We start from the raw sequence: 15,807 nt of genomic DNA, 5'->3' as shown, positions 1-15,807 counted from the left end.
CTTGAAGAGCAGAGGACACCCAGATACAAACTGCTTTTCAGGGTCTACAGACTTTGTTGTAGATTGACACAATGTAAAGCACTTATCAGCCCAATTTTCCTGAATACTAATGAGGGGGGCAGGGGAATAGGGGACATCTTGAGCTGCCAGTCCCAAAACAAATTAGCATTTACAAAGCCAAGCCATCAACTAACAGCATGTGGTCAAACAAGTTCCTGTTTTCGGGCTTTTACGGGCATTTACAGGTACGCATAACAAAGTTCCAAAGATCCCTGCCAAACAGCACATTTAGCGGGCGTATTCATTGTCTGAATTCTCCCGTATACACCCCTTTTGACAAGGCTGTTGAGTCTGTGGTATGGAAAAAGGGCGTTGCTGGTGGTTTACAGTTAAGCCTCACCAGTGTGCCATATCAGCAGGTGAAAGCCCCCAGGGATTACCCTAATGCTGCCCCACAGACCAGAGGGGAAGTCATCACATCTAGGATCGGAATTATGGGTTCATGCTGTATTGGTCGGACAGATAGTAGATGAGTGAAATTTCACACCTAAAACCTTTGCTAAGCCATTTCACTGTACATGTGTACGTGCGTCTATGCACTTACTATATGCAGTATTAAATTATTACCATGAAAAAACAGCAGTTACCGAAAAGCATAGAGAACACTCATATTGATAAAAACTATCATGGTACAATCATGTGATAATTCATGTAGGTTGCCTTATTTCGATATTTATTACTGTTTTCTCTACAGGATTATCCTGAAAGGAATAGTTCACCCAAAAATGAAAATTCTGTCATCATGTACTCATATCATACCATTCCATACTTGTATGATTTTCCTTCTTCTGCATAACACAAAAGAATATATTATGAATAATCCTTCAGCTGCTTTTGTCCATACATTGGAAGTCAAATGGGTTGAAATATTTCAAGCTCCAAAAAGGATCATAAAACAGAATCCATACAAATCTGAATTTTAAGTGTCTATTCACTCTCAAATCAAATTTAAATCTAATCAAATCAAATCAATTCGAATCAAATCAAATCACTGATCAACTGATGTATGTAGAGACCAGAACAAATATAGTGACACTTCACTGTAAATAGTGATACAAGCAGTTTTATACAGCTCTCAAAACGTATTAAAACTTTTTGATCTATTTTCATTATGTGCAATAATCATCTTGTTTGTTTGCCCATGGTTCTGAATGCTTAACCCTATAAGCCTGCTGTATCGTATTTGATACGTACATTTATAAGGCATTTCAATTATCAACATGTTCAAAACTTTGATGAAAAACCTGTTGTATGCAATCTACTACATGACTTCTGTTGCCTGTTGCCTGATGCCATTTACCTTTTACCATAATCACATACCTTTTATATTGTTAATTATATTTTAAGATGAACACTGGACTTAAGCAACTTAGATTTACTTGGTTATCCATAAATTTTTTTTTTTTAAATCATGTTAAAATGTGATACAATTATGATACACATGCTTTTGAGGAACGTTTATTTGTATCTCTCATTCATCATGTATTGCATTATATTATATGATTTGCCCGTCCACAATCAAAACTAAAGAGCTTTGTTCACAAAACTAAAACACTTTATGTGAGTAGTCTGTTATAAACATCAGCAACTGCACCACATTATTGCACAAAATATTTTTGCTCAGTTTGGGCATCTGAATGCCTTTTTTTGCGCTTTTAGTGTGAACCTCATATTCTCCTATCCTAATACATGACCCATAAAAGCCTGGTGTATTAAATATGATACTTAAAAAAAGTTGTTTTTGGAAAATTATTTTGTCTAATGGTCCAATAAATTTCTATTTAAAAAAAATATTTTTCTGAATATTAGTTTATATGTCAGGCTTTAAAGGTTTTAAAATATGTACATGATACTGCTGTTTAGTCTGATTCTGCAGAGCATGAGAATTGCAGTCATTCACTACATTCCCTGCACTAATCCCTCTCTTTACTAACTGTTGTGCACATGTGATTCATGATGTTATGTGATTTGTATTCAGTAGTAACATAGTGCGAAAAGAGGAAATTTTAGCGTCAGTTTCAATAGAATTTTACAGACTAACAACTAACAAATTAACATTTTAGTGAAGCTTCAATTTAGAGGAAGAAATAAACATCTGAAGACCTGTACTTTTAAAGTAGTCAGGTCTAAGAAACATCAGGTGAAACAAGTGGCCATAACACACCATTAGTAAAGTTCTGCAGCCACTCCACTTAATCTGTATGGTCTGGTTTGTTTTGGCAGGCACTTATTTTCCGGTGATAGCTGGTCACCAGAGTATTGCCGGGAGCCATTCAAAGCTAGACTGTCATTCTCAGGTCAGTGTGCACCCCACCAATTCTGCTGACAGCACTGTTCCCACCATGAGATAATGCCATTCCAGAGAGATCCACTTGTAAGCCCCTCTTTCTGAAGCACAGGTATATAACCAGGGGTTTTCTCCACTGAGGACGGCACACATCATTCGGGGATCTTTGTCTACTGTACCAGCCTTTATCAGCCTCCTCTCACTCTCCTCCAGTCTACATCTTCTCCTTCGAAAGTTTCCTCAACATCAAGTGGAAATAGTCACAGTCAGACTCAAATCGCTAAGATTTGCCAGTCCACTTTAGCTAATCAAAGTTGAGAGTTTCCAAGCCTGACATTATGGATATTGCCATCCAACACCCCTGGTTCAGACGCAACATGGGCTATCCCACCCGTCTCTTCGATCAGTTCTTTGGAGAAGGCCTGTTCGACTATGACCTCTTCCCCTTTGCTGCCACAACTATCAGCCCTTACTATCGTCATTCACTCTTCCGCAACTTCCTGGACTCCTCCAACTCAGGCATCTCTGAGGTATGAATGCTTTATTGCGAATCAAGAAGATTTTGAATTGTATAATGCCATTTTTGATGCTAAAGCCCAATACAGGTTTGATTATCATTTAATCAATTTAATATGTTTTTGGCAGACAGCATATACAGTATTAGTATCACCTCAAACTAAGGTATATTGTGGATGTGAAACTTATTTATTCCGGAAAATACATTTCAAGAATTTTTCCTTACAGACTCCAGGAATTAAATCGCAAATAGACTTAAAAAAATAGCAAAATCAAACCATAATCTTTGGAAATATGCACAAAATGTGACAGAAGGCAAAACAGAATCAGGCTAAATTTAAGAAATCAACAAAACTGATGAATACAGCGCTGTATGAAAAAAAAATCCTCTGGGTTCGGGCACAATTCTGTGCATGGAGCCCTCCTCTCGGACAGCACGTCAAATATGCATACTCTTTACTCTTATCTGATTATATATGTAAGTGTGAACTTGTGAAACACTTACAATTGAAACCATATCGATGTAACTCCACTGCTTGACATTTTTCAGGTGAGGTCTGACAGAGACAAATTCACAGTGTACCTGGATGTGAAACACTTCTCTCCTGATGAGCTCAATGTCAAGGTGACAGATGACTATGTGGAGATCGAGGGCAAGCATGCAGAAAGACAGGTGAGGTCATGGCTCATTACGACAGGACAGATAATCTATTCTTATCTTCTCATGAGAGGTTAGCAATTAGAAACTTGTAATTCAATGAAATTAACCATCCAAATGTTCTTATCAATTGCATTGCTGATTTTTCCTTATAGTGGGAGAAAGTTGGTAGTTGAACTCATAGTAGTGAGTGTATCATTATTTAATCTGACTCTGAAGTTTGTGTATGCTTCATTTACAGTGATTTAGTTTGTATTCCATCATATTATTCAGTGTGCAGTGAACTATGAACAGTGAACAGTACAACAGTATAATAGTATAAGTGCTTGTATGGGTGTGTTCAACAGTCTGGAAGAATTAAATAGTGTAACAAACGCAGTAGCCTATGATAAATTCTTGTCAGTGGATCAGTCTGAATTTTCTCTAAAAATTTCAACTTTCTTATGCATCACAAAAAGTAAGAAATCAGCATCTTTGACATCTGAAACAACTATAGGAGTGAGTGTAATAAAACATGACTAATGAACTATTCTATAACTTTAGTGCATGGGAAAATATAATTCATGATTTCATTAAATCACATCATCCTAAATAAATAAGACCCTGAATTTTCACAGACAAGCATTTAGCAAACTCTTTGGTCATACATAGGTAGACTGCTTATATTTCAATGCAGTACCAGTTGTTCTAATGAAATGGATTTATAGAAGCAAAATAAATTATTTGAAATTTAGGGAGCAAGTAATATTTTTATATGTGAAAAGATTTTTTAATATAAATAAAAAATATTTTGTATTATTTAAGCTTTTATGGGATGATTATTTGAAAACGCCATTCCAAGCACGTTAATCTTTGCATTGCTCTCTTTTACCACCTCACATCTCCAGTGCTGGGTAAATTACTAACTTGTAGTTGGTTACAGATTCCAAATTACATTACAAAAAAAGCTATTTAGTAATTAAATCATAAAAGAAATACATTTAAATAAATACTTTTAAAATAAAAACAATCAAAATAAACAACAGTAAAATGTAAAATGTAAGTTGATCTTAATTTGATGATGATTATTATTATTATTGACTTTTTTTTATATATATTATTGACAGACAAAAGCCTTGTTTGAAAGACAAAAAGCTTTCCAAAGACAGTAATACATGTTTAAATTACTCAGTGTGTAATAAGGAGCTGATTCGATGCAGTGTTGCAATGTTAAGAAAACAATTCTTAAAAGTGAAATGATTTCTGTAAATCCAGTGATCAAATGCAGTGTGGGTCTAAGTTTTCAGTGATAGGCTCATGAATAATGGTTTGTCTGTGTGTGCAATTCAAGTAATTTCAGTAAAAAGAAGTGGTAGAGAGAATCAATGAATTATGAATAATTTGTGAGAATAACATTTATTAATGTAATCAACAACAAAAAAGTAACCGTAGTCTGATTGCAAGCATTTTAAAATGTAATATAATCTAATTACAAGTATTTAAATTTTCTTGAAACTGAGTACGTAATCCAGATTACAGTTGCTACCCAGCACTGCACATCTCCTCCCATTTTTTCCCAGTTGTGTTTTTCTATTCAGTTCCTTTTCTATTTTTATCTCCATCCTCCAATCCCCATAGCCACTTTTTCAGCATGGTGGGTTTATTCATGTTTCAGTTGCCTTAAGGTAGGCACAGATGAGGAAAAAGTGAGCAGATCTCAGAATGTTTGCTTCAGATTGACGTCACTTCTGCGTCATAGCCTGCCACCCTATTTGGAGTCCCAACAGCCAGTAAAGAACTTCTGTGTAATCTTTTCCAGGCTTTACTGTCGGAGTGTGTGCTAAAATGCCTTGACCCTAAAGCTGTTGTTCTGTATGACCTGATCAACAGCAGACACTAAAGTCGGGTGACTACTATGTTTCACCAGTGCTTGTTGAACCATACTCCATACAGTTTTGTATCACAGTATATGGCCTCAAATATACACTAATGTAATAAGGATCAAACTAGTAACAGACCCTGTAAACAGATTTGTAAGATGCAGACCAATTTAGGAGAAAATTTCTAATAAATGAAAAAGGCTGTCTTCAGAGTTGAACAGTTGGGATGGGTGTCAACCCCTTGATGGATTACTTTGATATACTTTATTACTCATTCAGTTATAATCTATAATTCTATTATAAGCTAAAAAAAAATAAATAATAATAAATGAATCCTCATGGCTTATTTAAATATTTCCTGGAACTGGAATGGGGATCTCAAATAATTTAAACTCAACCGAATAAAGCTTTACTTCAATAGAACAGGCTCCTCTTCAGGTCAGCTAAGACCATAGTAAAACGTGTTAATAATATCTGTAATATAATAAAAAATAATATCTGTGTATGATGGGTTTTTGAATATGTGGCCTTTTCCTACATTTTTCTCTGTTTCTATTCCATGGTTGGCTTTCAGGATGATCATGGCTACATCTCGCGTGAGTTCCACCGCCGCTATCGTCTGCCTTCCAACGTGGACCAGTCGGCCATCAACTGCTCACTGACTGCTGATGGCCTGCTCACTCTTTGTGGACCCAAGACAGGTGGCATAGATGCTGGCCGCGGAGACCGCACCATACCTGTTACCCGTGAGGACAAGACCAAATCAGGATCCTCCTCCTAGACGGGCAGCACCCCACAGCCAGGTGGTGGTTTGGAGGTGTGAGTGGGGCTCCAAGGGGGGGCTAGGCTTTAATTGCAGAGGGCATCTAAAGGTGGATTTAAACAAATCCTTTATTTGTCTTTCATTAAACAAGCCCTTCCTTCCAATTACACCTCAAAGGGTGTCAGTGTATATCTGGCCTAACACTTCTTTCATTAGACTATACTAGCTAAAAATCTCCATAATCCACTATGATTGTTTTCATTTTTTCATTACATGCTACACACACAGGTAATGTATCAGGATGATTGGCTGGGTGTCTTAAAGATTGAAGTGAAAGATTGTAAGGTTTCTTTACTCAACCCTCCACCCTTCTCTCTAGACAGATGTTAAGTGGCAACAGTCATTGTCATCCTGGGCGATATATTGTGAGGGTAATTATGATTTAAAAGCATAATCCTTTACTGTATAGGATCAATTGGAGAACTAAATGAAAGGTTGTCAAGGGGAGGTAGAGAGCTTGGTTTAAAATTGCTCTGTTTGAAGATTTCTGATCTGAGAGAGATTCCCTCACTGGCACCAGTCAGACCTCTGCTTCCTCTCTTACCTGTGTCAAGACCTCTTTTCTAGACCTCTCTTGTCATTGACTTTTTCCTGTCTTGTAGGTTTTAGCCCTGTTATACTATTACAGACTCCTCAAGGGTCTACTAAAAATGATTAAAAAATAAAGTTGTAACATTAACCATTAGACACACCATGTTTGTCTTTTTTTTAATGCTATGTAATACAAGTCACACCATCATAATTAAATGACTAGATGATTTATATTATTGTGGAGAAGTTGAATGATGCATATATGACTACAAATAAGACATATCCAGATTCGAATGGAACTGGTATCTGAAACCGATCCAAAATGTTTTCTAAATCTTTCTAAAACCTGTTGCCATTTACTCTTTGTCATAAGAGTTCCTGATTGATTTCTATTGACCATTGGCATTTCCCTTCAATTTTGGCTATACGCTATACAAGTATGTTTTTAGTGTAAAACTGTGTTGCCAGTAGATGCAATGCACCCTAAATTACTGCATACTAATGGTCAAGCTCTAACTAAACCAATCAAGTAAGAACCACAACTAAAGTAGTCTTCAATTATTAATAATTTTTGGTACCAAATAAATTGTAAACAACAATGACAAGATCTTAGTAAACTGTTTAATGATGTATAATAATAATATTCACACCACTTTCTGGACGTTAACCAAGCAACTACAATCATGACAACAATGCAATATGATGTCTCAATAAAACTATTCGCCTCTTTAAAAACACAGAAATTATTTATTATTAGTTAGTAATGTATTTATTAGTCAGGTCAATTCGCTCACTCTTAAACTCTCTTAAAATTGTGACAAATAATAAACTATATTTTATTTATAATGGTCCTGGATACAATCAGGGTCACTTTACTGAGGGTAATACAATGCCAATGTAAATCCCAGCCTGAGGCAGAGACTGCGATTGTGGAGTAATCTGCAGTTGAGTCTCAAGAAGCTTTGCGTCTGGTTCCACAATGGAGGAAGAAGAGGAACGAGAAAATTGAGAGTGGCGAGGAGCTGACTGCGGTGGGAACAAGCAGGCGGAGAGACTGATGGGTTTCCTCTGATACTGTGGGGGAAGAGGTGGCATGAAAAAGCTCTGTGAATCTAGGCCTGTTTTTTTTTAATGGAACATAAAAAGTAGAGGCCACTGGGAGAAGCTGCTGCTGTCTTTTTTTGTTATTTTTGTTTTGCCCCCATTTTTCATGACCTGTACTCGAAGATCTAAAACTTTTTCTATGTACACAAAAGGCCTATTTCTCTCACATTTTGTTCACAAATCTGTCTAAATCTGTGTTAGTGAGCACTTCTCCTTTGCCGAGATAATCCATCCACCTCACAGGTGTGGCATATCAAGATGCTGAATAGACAGCATGATTATTGCACAGGTGTGCCTTAGGCTGGCCACAATAAAAGGCCACTCTAAAATGTGCAGTTTTATCACACAGCACAATGCTATAGATGTTGCAAGTTTTGAGGGAGCGTGCAATTGGCATGCTGACTGCAGTAATGTCCACCAGAGCTGTTGCCCGTGAATTGAATGTTAATTTCTCTACCATAAGCTGTCTCCAAAGGCATTTCAGAGAATTTGGCAGTACAACCAACCAGCTTCACAACTGCAGACCACGTGTAACCACACCAGCCCAGGACAAAAGAGGGCAAATGCTCACATTCAATGGCGTCTGGCACTTTGGAGAGGTGTTCTCTTCACGGATGAATCCCGGTTTTTACTGTACAGTAGGGCTGAACGATTAATTGCATTTGCGATATGATGAAATGCGTTTTTTTAACCGCAAACGCGGTTACACTGGTCACGTGACACGCGAGAGAAAAGCAGTCTGCAGATCAAGCATCAACTTGGCACGCTACGCATAGGTCTGGCATACAGGAAAGAACAGTTTATTTTTTATGTATGTGATATTGTGATATGTATTCTCTCTCCAACAATTCTGGATCGATTCAGAGAATTTCAGAGAAATTTGAGCTTAGTTTTTAAATACAGATGCGTGATGACGCTGCGCGTGCTTTAGAAACAACCGTATTCTGCTGCTTCTAATTTCTCTCTCTCTCACACACACACACACACGCACGACACCGCTCGAACCTTCCGAAAAATAAGCTTAAATAAAGTTCGGGGTTTAAGCGAATTACAAGGACAGTCGCGGGCTTCATTGCACAGGTTTTGCTGCTTTGATGTTACTCTTGCAGTGCGCAGTCTTGGCCGCCGGAATTTTCCTTACAAATCATAGACTGTAAAAAAAATATGGACGTAGTGTCCATGACGTCACCCGTAGGTTTCTGAAGAGCGTTTTTGAAGCCTAAAGTGGGCGGAGTCGCTCGTCGCCATCTTGGAAGCGCGTCACAGTGCGTCACTCCCGGATAAACGAAAATGGGCAAAAAGGCGGGACGTGGGTGGAGTTGAGGTGCCTGGATGCTGAAACTACGCCCGCCTTGCTCGAGTTTGCTCAGGCTAAGAGCTAATGTGCTACTGGCCTCGCGCTAAAGTGACAGCTGACTTGAAGAAGTAGACCTAAAGCCAATAGTTAAAGTTCATGTTGTTGCCCTTTGAAATACTATAATAGTTAAAAGACATAACTAACCGTGAGACTTTGTGTATTGTGATGCATTATTATTCTCATGCAGTAACTTACAATATTTGCTCTGAGCGTGTGTGTGACAGTGATGCGCATACATGTCAGTCAGCGCGGCACCGCACGTCAAGTTCGAAGAGAGCTTTATTCAGTCCATTTTAAATTCTGATACATATTACCTAAGAAGTTCAAGTAAATGCACTAGAAATATGCGCTCATTTAAGGGATGAATAGAAAGCACTGACACCTGCAGGGATTTAATCTGACGGTACTTTTTATTGAACACTAAACAGTGAAATAAGCATATTATAGTCTATCTGCTCCGTAAGATCAACAGAACGGCAGAACGAGTGTGGCGTCTATATCTTAGACGTTTTTAAATCTGAACTCCAAAAAGCAACGATATTGTCAGACATCCATGAGTGCATGTTCACAGAGGAAAACAACTGAAGAACAGCGCTGGTTGTTCACTCGACATTACGGAATCCAGCGGAGTGTAATAACCTGTATGAAATAATCCCGAAAAAAGTACAAACACGGCAGAGATGACAAGTTCAGCAGCTGGAATCAGCTGAGGTGACATGATGGCTAACAGAGAGCAGACAAACGGCTAGTAACAGCAGCGGTAATCCACCTGTCACTCAAGTGGCCACGCCCTTGATTATGCAGCATTTTAAGGCTTAATATAATTTAAACGGATGAGTTCTAAAAAAAATTCACCCCCCTCACAGTTGTCATGAAGGGTAAAATTAGCTGTATAGACCAAAACAACTTAAGACACCAGGCTGTAAACATTTTTTTTTCTGCGGTAAAGTTGGGCATTTTAACATGGGGGAGATACAGATTTGGCTTACTTTTGCAGTCAGCCTCAAGCGGCCAGGCGATGAATTGCAGTTTAATTCACTTCCGTGTTGGTTTCAAGAGAGAGACAGGGAGGTTGCCGCTTGTTACAAATGCTCCACAAAGGCATTATTTATGTCTTTTGGAATGCAGTTGGCTTATATATAAAAAAATATGAAAATCACTGAGAAAGCTGCTTTCATTTTAAACTACTTACGCGCGCTTTGTGAAGAGTGCTCATGCATGCGGCTGTGAGCGACTAATTGGTTAAATGTACTTGCATCTCAAAATGCTTTTGACGCGAAATTTATGTAAACACGGTCAGTTATATCTTAAACCAACAGGACAAACCACATTTACAATTTCAAAAGAGATATGTGCATTAGTGTGAATGCAGCTCGTGTAGGGAGGAAATCACTCCAGCTCTTGAATGGAAAACGTTCAGACAGCCTACTTTTAAATACTGAAAGCACTCTTTGTTTATAATGTTTTTTTTTTGTTCTTCTTTATTTACTAGCTTTTATATTTTGAAGCCATATTAGTTTATAGCCCATTTGAAATTCTTAACATGTAATTGGTTTAATTAAATGTGTTTATATTTATATATATATATATATATATATATATATATATATATATATATATATATATATATAAAGTATGTATTTACGCATATAATTAAATAAGTATTTTAAGTTTTTTAACAGTTTTTTAAAAGTAATTTATTAAGATTAATTAATAAGAAAAAAATTAGATCGGATCATGAGCTGCCTAAAGATTCCAATCCTTACTGTACAATGATTTATTGATTGTCTTTGTCGACTAATACAGAAGGTAAAGAACTTAATCGCATATTAAATCGCAATCGCAATATTGGTTAGAAAAATCGCAATTAGATTATTTTCCATAATCGTTCAGCCCTACTGTACAGGGCAGATGGCAGACAGCGTGTATGGTGTCGTGTGGGTGAGCCGTTTGCTGATGTCAACGTTGTGGATCGAGTGGCCCATGGTGGCAGTGGGGTTATGGTATGTACAGGTGTATGTTATGGACAACGAACACTGGTTCATTTTATTGATGTCATTTTGAATGCACAGAGATACCATGACGAGATCCTGAGGCCCATTGTTGTGCCATTTATCCACGACCATCACCTCATGTTGCAGCATGACAATGCATGGCCCCATGATGCAAGGATCTGTATACGACATCGACATATCGGCGTATACGACAGCGTGTTCCAGGTCCTGCCAATATCCAGCAACTTCGCACAGCCATTGAAGAGGAGTGGACCAACATTCCACAGGCTACAATCAACCACCCGATCAACTCTATGCTTTGTGAGGCAAATGGAGGTCACACCAGATAGTGACTGGTTTTCGGACCCCCCCAATACAGTAAAACTGCACATTTTAGAGTGGCCTTTTATTGTGACCATCCTACGGCACACCTGTGCAATAATCATGCTGTCTAATCAGCATCTTAATATGCCACACCTGTGAGGTGGATGGATTATCTCGGCAAAGGAGAAGTGCAGATTTAGACAGATTTGTGAACAATATTTGAGAGAAATAGGCCTTTTGTGTACAGCTCAGCTCATGAAAGCTCATCAGCTCATGTACAGTTCAGCTCATGAAAAATGGGGAGAAAAACAAAAGTGTTGCGTTTATAATTTTGTTCAGTGTATATTAACTTCAAATGTAATATTGAATAACTACAGGTAAAATTAGAATCAATTATTTTACAGATGCTTTAATATGTTAGTCAACGCATGATAAAACAATGATTTAAAATGTACTTTAAAGTAAAACTTTTAATTTGGCATTAGTAAAAAGTCCACTTTTTAAAGGTGTACTTAAGTGTGTTAAGAACCACAGTCATAAAAGGGGCCTTTTAGTTAATTAATATTATATTATCTGCAAGTACAGATTTTTAAAAATATACTTTTTAATACAAAAGTGCACATCCAATACAATTAATCCCTTTGGTCTTTTAAAAAAAAAATATATATTTTTTTAACAAGGCTAAATCATTAATCACTGAATTATCTTCACCTTTTATTTTTTAAAACATTCTCCTGGACACCACTGCGGAGCGCCACTGGAGAGCATGGAGGGCTTGTTAAAACTGATGTACTACCGCTTTGGGGACAGTCATCTAGGATCCATGTATGTCGCACAGGTGCCTTAGGTTTATTCCAACTCAGCTGGCCCTTAATACAGGCATTCTTTCTCAAATAAACTGGATAAGCCTTCACACCTAACAAAAAAAGGGGAAATATTGTTTAATTCATATGGTTTACTGTAACAGTTACATAATTTACTCTGTGCAAAGTGTACTGTTTCCCTGACCTTGTATAAGAGAGGTATCTGAGGATCTCCTTCCCTCTGGAAAGCTAGGTAAGGGAAGACAACTCTGCCCAAGGGTGGATGAGTGAGTGCCAGAATTCCTTAGTAATATCTGTGATCACGGACGTAATCCCTGAGACACGCGGTCATTGGTGTCAGTACCCATCTCTAATGGGGTGCAGAGGGTGGTGAAAGAAGGACTAGTAGAAGCAGAGGGAGTGGACCTGAGGCAGCAGTTTGAGGTGGCACCATCTAACGATCTATGACTATACCTGAAGCAATGGACAGGGAATACTAATAAACTAGAGTCAGACACACTCTGCAACACTTTAAAGGTCCCGTTCTTCGCGATTCCATTTTTCAAACTTTAGTTAGTGTTTAATGTTGCTGTTATAGCATAAATAATACCTGTAAAATTATAAAAGCTCAAAGTTCAATGCCTAGCGAGATATTTTATTTAACAGAAGTCCCCCTTCAAAATGTTGCCCCCCCCGTAGGGCTATGGCGGTGCTAACTACGCCACCCCTTGAACAGGACTAGTAAAAGCAAGGGGACTCTAGGTTGCAACAAAAAGCATGCACAGGCCTGGATTAACAAAGTAAAAAATACAATCTTTATTTTTGTTTCAGTTAAAAAGGAGTCGCTTTTGGTTATCAATAAATAACATGAACATACATCATTTGACATAGGGATAAGCCATAGGAGGGTGGGCCACCGGATTACAAGCTTGCCCAGGCCTAGGTTTCAATACCACACGTGAACTAAAGCACACCCTTAAGGTAGAACCAACACTATAATAATCAGCCTACCCAATCACAACAATCATGCTCTTTAAGCCATCTCTAAAAGGTGCACACATCACAGCATTACACTGCACACATTGGTTTCAAACTGGGTGAAGCACGAAGGAAACTAGGCTAGAACCTGGTGCGCTAGTCTATCCTATGGGCCCAATCCACCCCAAGACTACTACGGGGGAGAGGGATAAAACCAACAATAAATAAGAAAAGAAGAAACCGCTAGCCGGTGGTCACAGTTGGTTCACTAACACAAATCTCTTACCACCCACCGGTTAGCAGGAAAAGAAAAAAAAGAAATAAACATTACCGAAAAGGGTCTAGAAAAAAACAGCACCTGCACATTCATACACATTTAAACATATTCAAGAGAACAGCAGCCGACAATGGATTGGCTGTAGCCTCTAAAAAAAACAAGAGACGCAGTGAGTGCTCTGTGTGCCTAAAATTCATAATCAGTCAGTCTATTACATATAGCTACTAAACACACGCACACACGCCAAACACCAGACCATAAATCCATCATCAGTCCGTCTATTTACATAAAGCTGCTAAACACACATTTTCCTTTTTACCAAACACATAATAATCATAGCCATTACATACCTGCCTGCCGTCTAACGATTGCGTGGGTAGACAGTGTTTCGGGGCTTCACAATTTCAGCAGGGTCACGAAACGCTCCTCTATGTTTATCAATCTAGGCATTCCAACATGTTTCGGAAGCATACACACACAAACAGTAGTGCTGTTGGCAGTCACTCGCCACCTTAACCCAGCAGGAAGACAATAAGACCTCGCTTAGTGCACTGAAACCAAATAGCCATTATAATCATACAACACAGATAGTTTGGACATACCTTGTGCTACAAACAGCACCCCGGAACACTGTTGCACTCCAACCTGTTAGCAGCTAGCTACAATGTATGACTACCGGCATGAGGACCCCAGGTGCCTATATACCTGCCTGCTCTCAATTTCTAACCACTCCCACCCACATTAGGTACCGTAGCAACACAGGGGGAGTGAAAGCAAGCTGAAGCGGTGAAGAGGGAGATGAGGGAGAGAAACAAAGAACGTCTCAAACCCACAGGCTACAATCCACCCCCTCCAAATGAATCGGCGGCCCGACGATGACACCTCATGTCCGGGAGTCTTCATCCTCTATTTCTGATGGACCATACTTTATGCCCCTAGTCGACCTGGGTAGATGGTAAGGATTGGAATGTTGCCCCGCCGTAGACCTCGCTGAACGGCGCATGGCCACAGTGTTGTCCTCAGGCACCCCAGCTGTATCTTCAATGTCAATTTCCTCCAACGCTGAAGTGCCGGTTGCAGCAGGTGCAGCTTGGGGCTCTTGTTCAGCACCATACCAAATGATCATGTCCCGGGCATAACCATCGTCACCAACCGGAGGGCCTTTTGAGGTCTCCTCATCCTGAGCTGGACCAGGGAAACCACCAGGCCCCGGCCTCAATCCCGCAGGGACGCCGCGCATCTCAGAACGATGCACCTGTCGAACCGATCCACCCGCATCTGCAGGGATCACCGTGTATACCGCTCCTGCTCCAGAAGGGCAGCGCACAACTCGATAGGCTACAGAGTTCCAGTAGTCCTGGATTTTATTTCTCCCATAGGGGTGATTCCGCAGATAGATCAAATCCCCTTCTTGGAAGCCGGCATCATTCACCTGATCATTATGGCTCTGGTTCCGCCTGAGGGCCAGTTCTTCTGATCTCTGTCTGACGTGCTCATGAGCCATCCTGACACTTTGCTGGTGTTTTTCAACCCACTCTTCTAGGGTGTTGGTGTCTGGGACAGCCTCCCTGGTACCAAGCAAGAAATCAACTGGCAGTCTTGGATGGTGGCCAAACATCAGAAAATATGGGGTATGCCCTGTGGTCTGGTGAGGGGTAACATTATAGGCAAAGGTGAGCTGAGGCAGATGGTGTGGCCAACGACGCTTCTCTGTCTCGGGTAGGGTGCGCAGCAAGTCGTGGAGTGTTCGGTTAAACCGCTCGCATTGGGCATTACCTTGAGGGTGGTACGGATTGGTGCGGCTCTTTTGTATACCGTACATCTGACACAGTTGCCGGATCAAGAGGCCCTCAAAGTTTCGTCCCCGGTCGGAGTGTATACGAGCTGGGGGACCAAACCTATGAAACCATTGCTGCACCAAAGCCCTGGCCACCGTGTGCGCTTTTTGGTCTTTAGTAGGGACAGCCTGCGAGTACTTCGTGAATATGTCTGTGAGGATCAGGACATTCTCTCGTCCATCACTAGCCGGCCCTAACAGAGTAAAGTCAAGAGCCAAGATTTCATTTGGTCGAGTGGCTTGCATCGTGGTCCAAAATGTACGGACTTTGGGCTGGACGGCCTTCCCCACAACGCATCGCTGGCACTGCTGGCACCACTGTTCAGCATCTTTAGTCATACTGGGCCAAAAACATAGACTCCGGAGTAGCTGGAGTGTTCTTTCCGTGCCTTGGTGCCC

At 39.7% G+C, this 15,807-nt stretch overlaps 1 protein-coding gene and 1 long non-coding RNA gene across 2 annotated transcripts; one reads left to right on the top strand and one right to left on the bottom strand.

Annotated features, from left to right (window-relative positions):
• The first annotated feature begins 2,557 nt into the window (after nucleotides 1-2,557).
• On the top strand, nucleotides 2,558-6,808 carry cryaa (crystallin, alpha A). The gene is made up of 3 exons (XM_077232282.1): nucleotides 2,558-2,877; nucleotides 3,414-3,536; nucleotides 5,955-6,808. The coding sequence occupies exons 1-3, from the start codon at nucleotides 2,686-2,688 to the stop codon at nucleotides 6,159-6,161; spliced, it is 522 nt and encodes a 173-aa protein (XP_077088397.1). The 5' UTR covers nucleotides 2,558-2,685; the 3' UTR covers nucleotides 6,162-6,808.
• A 577-nt stretch (nucleotides 6,809-7,385) lies between these two features.
• On the bottom strand, nucleotides 7,386-12,845 carry LOC143740214 (uncharacterized). Its single transcript, XR_013204793.1, has 3 exons — nucleotides 12,522-12,845; nucleotides 12,225-12,429; nucleotides 7,386-7,808 (listed from the first exon to the last, which is right to left on the bottom strand). It is a non-coding gene; the product is annotated as an uncharacterized LOC143740214 (long non-coding RNA).
• Nucleotides 12,846-15,807: the final 2,962 nt, after the last annotated feature.

The sequence above is a fragment of the Siphateles boraxobius genome, unplaced genomic scaffold, assembly GCF_051911475.1.
Source record: "Siphateles boraxobius isolate OS27281-9 unplaced genomic scaffold, OSU_SipBor_1 17, whole genome shotgun sequence".
Taxonomy (NCBI): domain Eukaryota; kingdom Metazoa; phylum Chordata; class Actinopteri; order Cypriniformes; family Leuciscidae; genus Siphateles; species Siphateles boraxobius.
The sequence above is the reverse complement of the archived record's forward strand: the minus strand, read 5'-3'. Positions and strand labels throughout refer to the sequence as shown.